At 43.4% G+C, this 15,840-nt stretch overlaps 2 protein-coding genes across 16 annotated transcripts in view; one reads left to right on the top strand and one right to left on the bottom strand.

Annotated features, from left to right (window-relative positions):
* LOC128895764 (neurobeachin) overlaps positions 1-15,840 on the top strand; it is a 238,904-nt gene that overhangs the window by 200,031 nt on the left and 23,033 nt on the right. For all 15 annotated transcript variants that reach the window (XM_054158708.1, XM_054158680.1, XM_054158671.1 and 12 more), the window contains one exon: positions 13,374-13,491. In XM_054158708.1, the coding sequence (XP_054014683.1) occupies positions 13,374-13,491 (118 nt within the window). The remainder of the gene's footprint in view (positions 1-13,373; positions 13,492-15,840) is intronic.
* Positions 177-4,083, bottom strand: LOC128896229 (protein mab-21-like). Its single transcript, XM_054159447.1, has one exon. It carries the CDS (start codon positions 3,712-3,714, stop codon positions 2,617-2,619), a length of 1,098 nt encoding a protein of 365 aa, XP_054015422.1. The 5' UTR covers positions 3,715-4,083; the 3' UTR covers positions 177-2,616.

Raw genomic sequence — 15,840 nt, 5'->3', positions numbered from 1 at the left:
CAGGGATGAACGAAATGTCTGGAGAACAATTTTTAGATACCAATGGAAGGTTAGATATACACTGTGGGGCAAAACTATAACACCACTCATATTTTGAAATTTGTCAGTTTGTCCAGTGAAAATGAAAAAGGATTAATCATATGAGCTGAAAGAATATGAAAAATAATGCGTTTAATATTAATCTTTTCAAAGTTGCTTTTATTTGCGACACGAGACACTCGAAATAGTGATTTTCAATTATTGCATAACTGTAGCACCAATATAAATAAGCGAATCTTGTTAGTTGTAAAGTTGCGACACGTGTGGATAAACTCTCTAATTTTTTTTCTTTAAGTACAGTGAAACATTATATGACATATTAAAAAGTGGCACGTGGTACATTTGTTGGCTCAAACAACAGAAATGGTTAAAAAGTTCCTACATCGAGAATGTGTTGTGAGATTTCACTGGCCGTATTCTCATCGTCGCTAAAATAAGAAATTCGTCCGCGGTCGGGCTGAGAGCAGTATCCTGACTTATCAGAAGGTACGTGGAAGGGGCACGGGCTGGCTTTATTTACAGCCGTTTTATTGAGAACCGGCCTGGTCACAGGCGCAAAAAGTCGGTATAAAATCTACGTTTAACGACGACACCGATAACTCTACCATTAAGGCTTGTAAATCGCGGAGGGAACTGCGAGATACGGCGCGTAAAGTGTGGTTCATTGGGGCGCGTTCGCCGCGGAAACTCTCTCTTGCTCCTTTCACTTTGTTTTACGGGGCAATAATAATAACGTAAATTCCGTAACGATCGCGTACCCGCGCCGTGGAAACTGAGTGGCAGCGTGTCGTAGTCGCGGTGAAAGATAAGGGAAGAAATTTCAGGAGTGAATTAAGATAAGAGCCGGCCGTCCGTCGTGGGCGTGTAGCGGCCATGAAACTCGGTAGCGATACTTTGACGAGGCGTTTCAATCTCCTCAAGCGCGTACAGAAGTGTTAATATCGTAGATAATAATTACGCGCTCGTTGGTTTTATATCCTCGTCTTTTACATTGGCGTGCCTCGGATCGCAGGGGACGTTGAAAAATTATAGTCGATTCGTTAGCTGTCATAATGAGGGATCGTGGAGATAAAGACTACTGGGTGTTCGATAGCGATGGAATAGAGTGCTAGGCAAGGTTAAGTTAATGGCAGAGTGAATCTGTACTTTGCTATAATGTATACTTCTCTTTACACTTTACTTCAAAATTCATTACAAGGGTGAGGTGTCGAAAAAAAATAGTACTACGAGGAATGGTAGATTGTGCAGTTTTCAACTGTTTAGTAAGACAATTTTTAGGGTTTCTTTGAATTGACTCTTAGATGTTAGTTACGAGACGAAATGCGTTTATTAATTATTTACAGTCATGTGTTCGAACAGCGATTCGAGTAAAAATAAATATCGTTTAAATAATATAAAAAAGTATGTACATATAACAATGCGTAGTGTCCAACTACCGTCGGAAGCTCGCTGCTAACCGATTATAAACATTACATTAATAACGACAACGGATCACACGACGATATTCACATCAGCCATATTAAACAGGTAAGAGTAGCTAACGGAGTAGTTAATTAATCGCCCGTATTATTGTAACGCTATGTGGACAAACCCGGCGCTCGAGTGCGTGGCATCATTTGCGTTAGTTAAACGCTGACATTCCAGTTTTTCAAGCTGAAGCTTCGATTGTGTAAACATTTGGTGATCGATAATTTTGAAATTACACATCCCTCGTTCGATTTGTTCGATGAAAATTTAACAACCCCCATTTATTAGAAACTTTCGTTTAGGACATGTCAGAAATTGTCAAATTTTGCCAAACAAGAAGAAAAACAACACGATTAACACTTAACTGTCTGCCTACCGCCGGTCACTTCTGGAAAGAACACCATTCCATTCAACATCTCAAATACAGAGCCAGTGTAGATATAAAAATCGTGATTTCAAACGAGGAATTTACCCACGCAACCAGCTTACAGCTGGATCCGTGTGTTCACTTAGATGTTAGAGCGATCGATCGAGTTCGCGAACTTACGTGAACATGACAGAGGCTGATAACTGTCAAATTTCTCGATTCGCGCCAAATACGACACCAACGCTAACGCTTTACCTTCCAGGAGTCTATTCATAGGATCTTTAATATTCAAACTGAGGAGACCGATAAGATTCTAAGCATATTCGAAAATAGAATCACTTTCCGTTTAAACCTGAGAAATATTATTACTCTTGTTTTTCCAACAATCTCTGGAAACAGTAATGCAAAATCAAGACCCATCCATATTAGCTACCTTAGCATATGTGCAAAGAAACCCCATGGTTCCTGCACAAGTCTGCACAAGTTAATTCTAGCCTAGAATTTTATTCAAAAGCTACAGAATTTTATGAGCATCCCATTCGACCCAGAAATAGCCCAGTAGGCAGTAAAGCATCAAGGCGCGCGGTCCACCATCCTCATAACCCGACGCGTTCAAGCAAGTAGAAAATAACGACTGGAAGCGGACCGTCCTCGCCTGTGGCGAGGGTTACAAAAGCAGATAAAACCGCCGCGAAAGCAACATCCCGAACGCGCGAAACTTTATCGGTCTAAACAGTCTCCGGCTAAAGCTTCTCGAGAGCTCGACTGTTCGTCAGGAGCTCCCTGGTGAGTCTCCACACTTGCTTCGCGGCGTTTTCCAGCCCGCTGGGCGACTTTCCTTTGAACAGATCCAAGTTAGGCAAAAAGTAATGGGGACACCTTCGACACTGAAGGCAGGATATCAGCTGCAGGAAGATGCCGTTGATACGGTCCGCGAGACATCCCTCGTCCCACTCGGTTTCGAGGGGGTGTTTCTCGCATTCGTATAGCAGCAGGGTCTTCATATGATAGCTGGTCACCGGGTTCCCAGGAAGATCCAGATGTCTATCCCTGAGTGTCTTCAGTATACTCAGACATCTCCTGCGACAGCCGCCGTGGAGCAGTCTAGTCTCGGCTTCCGTGAACGACAGAACCCAGGCGTCGCCCTCCATGGCGGACTGTTTGCCCTGCAGGGCCACGCTCTCCTTGGACAACAAATCGAATCCCTCGGTCTTAACCTCGGCCACGAGATTAGGATAAGGCCAGGGTATGTGAGGGATCGGCCAGTGCGCCGCAGATCTCGGCCAAACGCCCGAGCACTTGAACGCCGGAGTGATCTGCACCACGTATCTCTCTCTGATCCGTAACTTGACCTCTGTCGTGTCCGCTATCATCTTTACGGAGTCCCTGTAGGCGCACTTGTCGCAGGCCTGCGCTACCAAGGTCTGAAACCTCGAGCGTATCTTTCTGGCGGACAGGTAGCCCGACGCCGTGATGAACTCCACCCAAAGGGACATGGACCTCTTCCGTCCGTCGCTGAGTTTCAGTACGGCGCAGCCTGGTAGGGTGCCGTCGTCGACGAAGTTGAACACACCCATCTGATTCAGGTAGAGGACCACCTCGAACTCGCCGGGCGAGATCACCTCGAGGCCCTCGTAGCGGCCGTTGCACTCCGTCAGGGATGAGATGAAGCGCGGTTCTTGAACCTCGACCTCCTTCAGCACGTCCTGCACCACCTTGCACACTTCCCTGATGGTCTTCTGTACCTGGCCCATGCGAGCTTGCACTCTCTCGCCGTAGTACTTGTTCATCTGATAGAGCATCTTCGACTGGGCTGCCATCATGTCTTGGGGTAGCAACATGATCGATGTTGTCGCCACGGGTTCCTTCCACGAGATTATGCTTTTTGGGGGATGATCAGCCTTGTTGTTTCGCGTGGACGCGGCTCGTATCGGTTGGAGTGTTGTTACCGTCCATGGTGCGTTATTTTTTCTCGAGTCTGGCGATCGTTTACGGCACTATTGAAAAGTCACGGATGGACGTAACGAGTGCACGAGCGAGCAATCGGCAGGTGTTGTACGCGGAACGAGCGCAACTCGAGGTGTTCCGCGCGCGCGACGACAGAGAGACCACCAGCCCGTTCCACTGCTGTTGTAATTGTGTGCCCAGTTTCGTAAGTCCCGCCTACAGCAACACAGGGTCACGTGGAGTGTGCGCGTCCTCGCCACGCCTCCTGTCGTTCCTCCTCTTCGAGATCGACTCCGATGCTGAGGCCGCTCGACGCGCACCATCGCGCGCATGTTCAGCCTTTCGATCCGTCGTATTTCTGTTTCGATTTTTCTCTAATTAATTTATTTGTTTACTTGTATCGTTGTTAACGACGAACGGATGCCGCGTATGAAAACAAGTAGCGGCGATTATTAATGCCTCTCGTTGGGATTTATTTTGGAGCAGACTCGGATCGTCAGCGCTCCCAACAAAGTAATCGCTCGGGAGTTTTCTTCTCTGAGTGTATGTATATTTTTGATTGTTTTTATTTTAACACATTGTTGACCGGTCTCGACAACTCGACAACTCGTGTTTTCATGCCTAAACCTTGTTGATCGGTCACGAGTAAACTCGTGTTTGTATTTGCATTATCTATTTCAATTTATGAAACCCAGGGCGATGTAGAATATTGCAAAAGCTTTGCTCATCGTGTTATGTAGGTAAAATGTTTCATTTCAGTTTATTTAGATTGTTTTAATTACACATTCAATTACGAAATAATATCCGGTGACATGAAGTCGCTTCTGTTTAAAATTGTCGCTCAATGATGTTTTAAGTTTTGTTAATAATTTATTTTTTTGGCCAGTACAATTCGTTATAAATTGGAATAAGATAAAACAAATAGATAGTTAAAATACAATAAACTCTTGTACAACCCGGTATATAATAAAATGCGTATTACGTAGGGTGGTGTTATTTTTTTCGTACAGTATCGGTATACATCAAGGACCATGAGCATTCATTGAATCTACTGCGCAGACCACAAATGCAACGGGAAGCGATAATTTTCATCTTGCGGTGTTTCTTTTATTATCGATGGCCGCTATGGAGATATTAACGCGCCAGAGCGCGGCTTTCCCGTGAATGAATTCTGAGAATAGAAACGTGTCACCGGAGAACGTATTGTCCTGGCGATGGGGTCGCATGAGGATTCCGTGCACGATCATTCGCGTCGATAATCCCGTCGCAAGGGTCATTTAAATATTCGTCATTCGAATAAAAAGCAGAGGCTGCGTTACCACACGTGCCATCACGCTTTCCCCCTTAATGCAAAAATAATTTTATGGTCACCGTATGTTTTAAGACTTGCACTGGAGCTAAGCACGTAACGGTTTAACTAACGGTGATTTTAATTAATACGAAACACGATAGCGATGTTTATCGTTACATGTTCGGTAAGCTTCAATTTAATTTTGTTCGCACCTGGTAACGCGCGTGTGCATGATATTTGAAAGTCGATAAGTTTGTAATTTATATATAATCTAGTATAAATATGTTGATACTGATCTCTTTCCATTTTTAAGCCAGAGGTATCATTAACCAACATTTAGTTTAATACATAGTTGCTATTAAATATAAGGAACTTTAATTTTTATATTCATACATACTAATTAAACATTCCTGAATATGAATTAGCGTCCGTAAGTTGCATCGCGTAGCTAGCCATGGCAGATGTTTGCGGCGAAAAATGGATAGCATTGCGAGATACCAGTCCTCCCGATATACCTTTTATGTCTCGATCGTAAAAACATCCGTGGCAATCGTCTGTCAGTATCGATAACTATTCAAGATATCCTTCCGTACATTGAACGTTCCTCTCGTGAGATTCTGGAGATTACAGTCTCTAGGCTGGAGAACGGTCGTTTTTCTTTTGTGCGACCTTTTTAACTCGTTTTGTTATCCAGGGTAATCTACATGTCGCTGCAGACGATATATACAATACTTGGTGAGAGGGAGATTCGTGGCATTGGCGTCGATGAAAGGAGTGCTGAGTACACTTAGGGTATGAGTATTCTGAATGGTTAGGGGTGGAACTTTGTTGTGGAATATCACAATGTAGGAAAATTCAGAGAGCATAGAAAGTGCACGTATTAAATGAACTATTTTTGAGAAAAAGAAAAAAAGAAAAAAAATATATGTGCATACATGTCGAATTGAGTAATCTCCTCTTTTTCGAAATCGATTAAAAACATCAAACGAGAGAAGCTTTCGAACATGATAATTGTAATTTAAATGAAACTTTCTGCGAATTCAAAGCGTATCGAACTATACAAATGATAATTCCATTTTGTTATAATCTTATAATGTAATATTTACTCTTATATATATCTAAAGATCTCATTATTATTTCGCAGCTGATTATCCCAGTTTCCATTTTTGGCGAAAACACTAAGCATTGAGGCAAGCTTTCTATAAAACGGTATCACTATTTTTCAAGCTGAAGGATTCATACAGCAGGACCGCGTTTCTCGTAGAAAGCCATCGCTGGCGCGCTCGTATTCGTTTCGGCCGCCTCGTTCCCGTATAATTGAATAAAGTTCTGAAATCCAATCTACTTGAAGTTGGAGTGGTAGATTGGCGCCCACCAGGCCTGCTATATCCTCGCTAATACGACTTGATTCATGAGTCGAGCACGTGCATCTTCCTCTCTTCGTCTCATTCCGTTCGGATCCTCCTTTGGAGCCGTGTTTTCGCGTAAGAGACGAGGGGTCAAACGTTCTGCTACATCAGCCCTCGCATTAATGCAGCGGCCTGGGGACCTCCTTGCGCCCTAAACGTGCCTTTCATCATCCCATTTCGACTTAATTCGTTTATCATCTGAATTATTTGTACACCCGCGCGATACTCGGGGTTCGGTTTTGGGATCACGTCTTCCACCATCCTTCATTCGCACCAGAGATCGTATCTGGACAATCATTTCGAATAACCAGTAAAAAATGAGTAATCGTTGAAGTCAAGTATAATTAAAATTTATTCTGAAATAATTGGAGTTGACAAAAAAAAAAAGAATCAAATGTGCAAACGTCATTATTGTTATCGATGGAAAGTCTTTACATTTTCAAAGAAACAAAAACATTCATAGAAATAGTATACATCGAAGCTATATTTTTCTTCTATTTCGTGTCCTAGAATTTTCTAGTAGATCGTCTTCTAGGTACACAGAACTGGCAAACATCGAAGCAATATTTTTCTCGTATTTCGTGTCCTAAAATTTTCTAATCCCAGAGTATCAACACGCAAGCAAGGTAGATCGTTCTCAGGATACACAGAACTGCCAAACAATTGACGAGAGAAGTTTCTATCGAGTTCACCTCCAGTCGAGTATATCTAATAGGCCGATCGGTCCTCTCCAAGACTCGTTGGTATTCTGTTTGCTGAAAAGAGCAGTCCTAGGCAAATGCAGTCTGCCAAAACATGGCTCAGGCCTCCTTTTACGCAGCGGCAGGTATAAGAGCGCCTATTGCGTGGCGTCTCATTGTGTAACATTTCCGTCGAAGAAACGACACGTCTCCTGACCAGCCAGCCGAACCGACGAAGACGGTGGTTCGAGTCGGCCTTGTAAATCAGCTCGAATGAACATCCTCGCGTAATCCCGAATAATCCAGGGCTCAGTCGTTGAGCTTCAACAGCCGGCAAAACTGGAGAGTGCTCGACGCAGTGCGTATTTCACGGTTACCTTGGTTAATGACACGAGAGGAGAGGATCTCCCTCGATTCGTCCGAATGAGCGTATTGGAAAGCTAGATGGAATGGATGGAATTTGAATTTAGTGGTCAGAAATGTTCTGGAAGACGTAACATCATTGTTTGTCAGGCGTTTCATCTATTTTGCGTAGTAGTCGAAGGAGTTGTAAGGTACAATTTGTATTTAGCGCCTGACTGTTTATATCCGAACCATACAGCGCGTATGCGAGAGGACCATTCGAACTCACGACAGTTAGCTTTGTGTTGCCGAGTAAGGATGAGTGCTAAGTGTGGCTGTACATTACACTGTGCCTGAGTTCATTTATTAATAATAAATCTCTGTATTAATTAGTCCATAACTTGTGTGCCTTTTCTGTGGCCTGAACTTTATTCCTTTTATCACGTTTCGCGAATACACGTGCCAAACTACTGTTTAACAACAGAGAGGTTGGTAGTAGAGAACTCGAACGAACGTGATCAATGAAGGAATAATGAATCCAATGCGCCGCGTAGTATTACATTTTCTCTTCGAAGCATTCTACCAAACAGGCTTAAATTGCTCTTTCATCTAAAAAAAACCTCTTACGTCCTCAAAGAAGGGCTCCTACCACCCCTAAAGGATGATCGTCCTCTAGCATCTGTCCACGCAAACGGATCTGTTCGCTCGTTGTTTCGTAATATCTGGAAAGCCCCACGGTATGGGTTAATCAAAGGAAGAAACATTGTCGTTTAGCGTGTACCGAGCGCCATTAACTCGGCTCGTTCCGTCCAATTACTTTCATTCAGCGGCTAACGACGAAGGCCAGTCCTCTCCCCGAGATCCACATTCCACGGCTGAGTACGCGGAGGCCATGTCCCTTAAGAATTGCTCGTGGTACACGCTGGTTTAGACACCTTTTTGTCCAGGTTGGTAGTCAACGTGTTCGTGGTTTATTAAGGGCGGTGGGGTTGCTCGCATCAACGGGAGCCCTTTGTGCGACGGACGCCGCGATGCGTTATCTCGTGTGAGATACGGTAATAAAGGTATGAGAACGCGCACGTGACACGCATAACTCACTGCTGCCTGGGATACCGTCTCGATGGCTCTCGAACGTTTTGTACGCGTCAGTCGACACGCTCACGGAACAGTGGCGCAGACAGAAATTCAGCAATGAGGGTGCTACATGTAATAATTAATACATTGTTGTCCGATCATTTTAACACAGAAGCTACTTCGTGTCACCGGGTATTACTTCGTAATTGAATGTGTAATTAAAACAATCTAAATGAACTCGAATAAACTTCATTTATATTTTACCAACATAATGAATTGAAATGAAAAACCGACAGGACTAAACACGATGAGGAAAGCTTTTACAATATTCTATATCGCCCTAGGTTTCATCAATTGAAACAGATAATACAAGTGCAAACACGAGTTTACTCGTGAACGAACAACAATGTGTTAATTAACAACGATAAGAGCGTGTAAATATTGCTTGAATCTTCACCCTTCCAGCAAAGTCCACTCGTTATTTATCTCACGGTATCGATTGAATTCTCCCGTCTACGCAATCGACTCTAGAAAAGGAACAAGAACTACCGAAGCGAATCACAACCGTGTTACTCTCCAACCCCGAACTGCGATCAACGTCACGCGTCAGAAAACATTTGTTCATAACTACCATTACGATTCATAAATTCTCACCCAACAATTTTTAACGCTCGACAAGAGTAGCAGCTTCCACGATGGATCAATACCAGCTCCATCAATGATTCACTGCTCTCGAGGACGGCTAATCACCGTTAGCCAGTCCATTATCCCTCTGGATACTAAACTTTCACAAAACACGATCCTTGCATCGACAAGTTTCCTAAACGAGCTCCTCGTAAAATTCTCTGTACACGCTTTCCCTGGTCGGTAGTCGAGGATAATTAATGATCGGGCCACTTTGGCTGCTCGTGTCCCGAATCGAATAAACCACCGTGTCCCCTCCTCGCCAGGCCACGAGCTATCGTGATTTCGAGTAGTTCGCACTTGGAAGAAGGATCTGGAGAGGGTGCACTCGCGGACGACCAGCCAAGAGCCTGGAGAACGGGGGGTCTATTATTGTTCTGGTGCTTAATCTGTTTGTTGTATACCGCCAGCGGGCTGCTAAGTGGTCCCCATTCTACTGGTGCCCTATGGTGTACATAGAGGCCAGCAGCCACCGAGGGGGCCCTGTGAACGCGACACATGTTGTTACATCACGACGCCCCATTGTCGTCGTGGAACCCTGGCGCACTGCTGAGTCGGGACGATCTCGGCTCGGTGAGAGATGAACGTTGCATGGGGAACACTAATCGCGCACCACTTGACACTCCACGAGACCAGGATCTCTTTTTAACCGCCCTACCGTGCGTGACTGTGTTCGCGTCTATAGTTCCAGGACGGTTCATCGAACGTGTAAACATATTAGTCGCGCGAGGGTGGTGTATCCACTGGTGTCCGATGATTCGACGACTCACTTTTGGACTCGTTTTGTAAGTCTGTGCTTGCTTCTGGCGCAAATCGATGTAATAGAGTTTTTTAGTCAAGGTTTTGATCTTTTTGTAGGGTACACTCACAAATCAAACGGTAGATTTGTTTAACCCTTTGCGGTCGTATGTCATTGCTCATTATTTTCTATTTAAGTGCATGAATTAGAAATATTCATATACCACTTCTCTTTTCAATGCAGTTATTTTACATAAGCGACTTAGATCTATATCTCACGTTCTAACTACATGTTAACATTCTATACTTATAATATAATTGTATTCATATTTCTTAATCCATAGCACATGATGGAGAATTATAAAATATAATATTTACATAGAAACATAACATTAAAACACATCATTGGGTAAACATATGTCTTATCACAAAAGAATGAATAAATCTTATTTATCCTCCACAATCTTGCATATTACGTATCACTGCTCGTTCTTCGGAAATTAATTCCGAGCAGTACGACACCCATGTCTAAATTTAATACGACCGCAAAGGGTTAAACATTACTCTCCTATCCTACTGTTATCGTAGATAGCAATTTGCAAAAATGCTGCCTAGTATATCATTGCTGAAAGGTCCAGGCTGTAGTCGAGTACTCTGATGCATGATATATCGAACATGGGGAAAATTAATAGTCTTGGGGAACATAGAGCGTTCATCAACCTCTAGGAGGTGATACAATATTCAATACGTGTTGTATCTCCATCACCATACAACACGTATCGAGGTATCCAAACAACGAATGCCGTATCACGGCGCTGCTCTTATCAGTTTCACGCAATATTTGCTGGGAGCCTGCGCACACGTGTTTAGGGGTTGGCTTTGGTCATCCCCTTCCCACCCCTGCTCGAATCTTGCGCGTCGAATCGCCGCGACGACTCACTACAGTTTCATCTACGCAGTTACAGCGATCGATATTTCCAAATATATTCAAAGAATATTTCTAATTTAAGATTTTCCTATGTCTTTGACCATGCGTGTTAAAGATTCTCGTGTTTAACATTTCGTTTTAAAATGATCTATCCATCAAGTATCTGCGATCAATGTTAACAATGGAGAACGTTAAACTGACAAAAATCCCAATTTTCTTCATTTTCGAAAATATTCATAGCTTCAGCGTGTATCTATTTCTCACGACTGTCCTCCGAGAGGAAATTAACAAGTGTCACGACGACTTATTAAAACAAACAGCACGCGTTCCGTACTTAATCCCCCGAGTTGACGCGACGTTTATGGTCCCCGGAGGATTTCGAGCCGCTTATGTTCCTGTAATTAGATTTCGACATGCGTGCGCCGCTGCGCGCCACCCTAATGCCATCTCCCGTATTTATTTGATCTTCTGCGATTCGGTGGGGAGCCCACGCCGATGCTCGTCCTCGAACATTATTCGTGAAAACCGATTCATTCGTGTTCGACGTGGTTCGTTGCCTCGCATCCTGTTCGCCGCGCCCAGCCAGCTTTTTCTACTTGTTATTACTCGATATGAATTATTTACTACTTCCACCTCGATGTTTCGGCGGGCCGCGTTGGACAAACGGTAAGGACTTGGCATTTGCAAGAATTTCTTCTGAGGGATCCGCAGGATGCTACAAGAAAAGGATATATTTACAAGTACTGAACGTGAAGTGACTGCTGAATGGGATGAAGATGTTTTATTTACAGTTTTTGCCATTGGCTGACGGGTCTTATTGTTTATGTATATTTTAGCTTGTATGGGCTAAGGAATAAGGGCTTGGTGTTTAGGAAGGGAGCGGGTACCGGGTGGTTTGACTGCCAAAATTGAGTAGATTGGTGTTTCTGTGGTTAGATGGTACCTGTTGTGGTTGTTAACTTTAGAAAGGGGGAACTATTAGAGCAGTCAAGTAGTTAAATATAAGTATTGATCATCGAATTGCTCGTTCGTCTGGATTATATCGAGGATAATTTCATTCGCCAAGCGTAAGGACACCGCGACGTCGGCGTCCGCTCATTAAGGGGGAAAAATTGAAAGGCCTGCTGGAGCCGCAGGGCGGTAAATCGGGCTCCCCTTTGGCTCTGTCCATCTTTTGTCTTGTCCTTCGGCCTCTTTCTTCGCCGGTGTGTCTCGTCCTTTTTCTGCCTTCCCCTTTTCTCCTACGAGTTGTTCACGACCCGTTCGAGAGCGCAAGTCCGCGAAGTCCTGGGATCGATTCCCGGCTCAGCAGGAGGCTCCTCCTACCATGACGGCCATCTTGCAACCGGCACTGGTCTCACTATATCACATCACACTTCACTGCATCCAGGTTGCATACTTACAGTCAGCCATGCGATCGCACCGCGACTTTGTACCGCTTTGAATGTTTCCCGGATGCTTCATCGATGCCCACGTCTTCCTTCCGGTCGTTTTAAATCCTCGAGCCCTCTATAGACCACTGACGTTTACGCCCTTTGCCGTTCATACTTGCTGCAAATATTTGCTACAAAAGTTTCACTCGATTGATGCTTGATTGACCAAAAGACTTTAGTTTTAAGAATGGTAGGAAAACTTGGAGGTTAATAGGAGCGTTATTGTTTAGAGTAGTTTAGAGTCACAGCCTCCAGATGTCCGAGATGAATGTGAGACCAATACAAACCAGAAAAATTAAGTAAATAACATAATATAATTTTCAAACTCATTAATATTCCTTTATTGTGAACATAACTGATCGTTTCGAGTGATTTCGAGCAACTGTCGCGAAACTATCCGATTCAGGCCGCGCAGACATAAGGTGATGCTCTCTTACGGCACGTGGCAAACAAATCATAATTTAAACACCACACCTTAACTTACAGTTTATTCTGTTTCACACATTTTACCTTACACTACTTATACTACATATATTATCCTACAATACATCGTAATGATTGAAATTGACGTAACATACTCCTTGCTCTTCTATCCAGCTTCAATTCGACTATGTTAATTTACACAATTTATTATTTTTGATAATGTGCAATATAAATTCAACGAGGAATGTGGAAAACGTACATTTGTTAAGAATATATTCCGCGTACAGAAGTATCGTTTCTGGGAATCAACGATCCGAGCGACGTGTCATTCAAACTATTCAGGAAACTTGATTATGAAGCCATTTCTTATTTGTGTTAAACATGGTTCTTCTTCTCGAAATATTCGAGATGCCAAACGGTATTTGATTTAAAATGGCACAGTCGAGAATATTTGTAAATTTGGGTAGTGTACGAAATATTCACAGTACTTATAATTATTACAAATTACTTTTCAATTTTATTAACCCAAATTCTATTTCTTCTTGTTCCAGGTGCTGAAGTACTGCGACCACTTGCACGGAAAATGGTACTTCTCCGAGGTTCGAGCGATTTTTTCTCGGCGTTATCTGCTCCAGAACGTGGCGATCGAGATCTTCCTCGCCAGCAGAAGTAAGTCGTGCGATTCGCTCCGTTCGTTTCCAAAGGAGCCCGCCGAAAGAGCCGGCGGGGCCCTTTGCGAATAGACGCGCATTCCATTTCTTGCTCGGTCGCCCGTGCCTTTCTGCATTATTTCACACGACGTGATCTAATCTGGCAAACTGGAAACGGAATCCCGAGCTCGCCGCGAGGTGTGCGCTCCCGTTTACTTTTTACGCAATAAATATCTGCCCCGCATTACGTTATCCCTTTTTTCCCCGTCTATCGTTCGATTCCAGCTGCACCTGCTGTCCTCCTTTCTTCTGCTATCATTCTCCAAATACCGAGAAACTCGCGCTGCTCCTAACGTACTCGTACTCTTCAATCCGCGAAACTCTTCAGCAATCGTTTTCGATTTAAAGCATTCTCGAGAAGCCAAGTGGTGGTTGACATAATAATGTTAACCTCTTCACTGCCAACTACGAGATGTCTCGCAGTTCAAATTGATTGCAATTATTCAAGAGATAAGTTTATAGCCTTTTGAATCACAAATTATTTTTTCTTCATCTCCAAATATGATCACAATTTGTCCAATAGCAGACATTTGGTAACCTGTGTCAGGTGTGAAAAAATGTTATCACGTAGATGATTCTCACTAGAATTCACCCGTTGTAACATGGTAGGACATGTTAGGATAATAGGTCATTCGGATGCTTTTTGTTTAATCTTCTGGGTATATTTATGTTATACAGATTTCTTGTTACTTCATTGAGGTGGATGTTTAATCTTGTTTTCTATTTAGTAGTTACCCAAGTTATTTCACGAATTATGGCAAAAGAAGATCGTAAATTTTCTTTTTAAAACAACATTTTGTAATGGACTATATTTTCGGACAACTCACGTGCTTAGTAAGACGGCCCGAGGAAGACCCGTTTTTGCGGATCAATTGACTTACACGATCAACAACATATTTTCCAACGATTTGGTATAGATACGTATATCTACTCACAGAGAGTGTGTACACATGGAAACGTGATAGATCATACTTGTCCTTATAAAATTTAATATCACTTTTTATTATCAAAATAATAATCTAGGTTACACATCTGTATTAAATCTTGGCGCTAAAGGCTCTGTTTTCACCAAGATAGGAGAAAGTGGAGTTGGTCGGTGTCATCTAAAGTCACTGTTCTTGAATCACAAGAGGAAGGCATGTAAGATACTCTTTGAAAGAAGATGACGAGTTTGGGATGTTTGAGAAAAGGGGTTATTTTTCTGGCTGAATCTCAATTATCCCAGAATCGAGATTCCTGGATGCAAAATAATTTCTGTTCAACCATTCATAATGGCTGCATCTCGAAACGAGTGATTCTCTTTAACTCGTTAAGATCTCGCCCGATTTCGTGTCCCAGCGTTTACCAAAATCTCGTCGCTCGCTCGTGGATGGTCGAGTGAAAAAACGAACGATAAAAGGGAAGCTTCGTTATCTCGATTTCATTGTAAGGTGTTAAAACATTCCTCCGTGGCCGGTCGAGCATCAGGACGCGCCGTGACCGAGGCGTTTTCGCTTGAAATATAGTTGTTCTTTCGAAGAGGATCGTCGGTCGTTGCGTACGCTTAAACAAACGTGGGAGAATTACTTATACCTGGCCGGTTGGGCCCGCAATCCCCGCTGATTATTTCTCCACGGGCACAGATAAATATCCCCCGTGGCCGTCCCTCGATTCTAATCTGATCTCGACATTCGATGCTTCGTGAAGCGTCGCCGGCGGAATGTGTCATACCTGCGGCGGAGGCTTCGTCGTTGATTAAAAAATTACTGGAAACGCGCGCGTTGTTCGTTAACCGGCAAGGCTAAAATGCCACGGTCGGCTCCTGTCGCGCCGTGATAAATCCTCGAACAATAAAAAAATACGACCGAGTTACTTTATACCCCGCGCGAGCCGTTGTAACTTTCACGGATCTTTACGAGACGGTCCACCCTTGAATTTTTGCCGTGGAGAAAAATCGTCCTGTTTTCTCTGGCCGTGGCCACGACGATGATCGTTACGACCGCGGCTGTTCCGTGAATTTAGTGTAATCTTATCTTTTAATTGTCGGTCGCAGTGAACGATTAACTTCGTTAATTTATGCGTATACGTTTTGTATTACACGCTGTAAAAGCACGTTGTAAAAAGGACCCGTGACTTGAGGAAATGCGACCGGGTGTTCCGTGGTGAGGATTCGAGTTGCTTAATTGCGTGCTCTTGAGATCCTTTCTGTTGACAATTTTTTAAGAGACTTTTCAGCATAATTACAAAGGTAGTTTCGAGTTGTTTTGGCATTAGCCGTGAGGTTTTAAACGTTGATCGAGACTTGAAGGAAACCTTTGTTGACACATTC

This window comes from Hylaeus anthracinus, unplaced genomic scaffold, assembly GCF_026225885.1.
Source record: "Hylaeus anthracinus isolate JK02 unplaced genomic scaffold, UHH_iyHylAnth1.0_haploid 0, whole genome shotgun sequence".
NCBI classification, from domain to species: domain Eukaryota; kingdom Metazoa; phylum Arthropoda; class Insecta; order Hymenoptera; family Colletidae; genus Hylaeus; species Hylaeus anthracinus.
Note: the sequence above shows the minus strand (reverse complement) of the source record. Positions and strands in the feature narration are given on the sequence as shown.

Excerpts from the sequence above, each read along its gene's own strand:
- LOC128896229 (XM_054159447.1), bottom strand. The coding sequence starts at position 3,714 with ATGTTGCTACCCCAAGACATGATGGCAGCCCAGTCGAAGATGCTCTAT.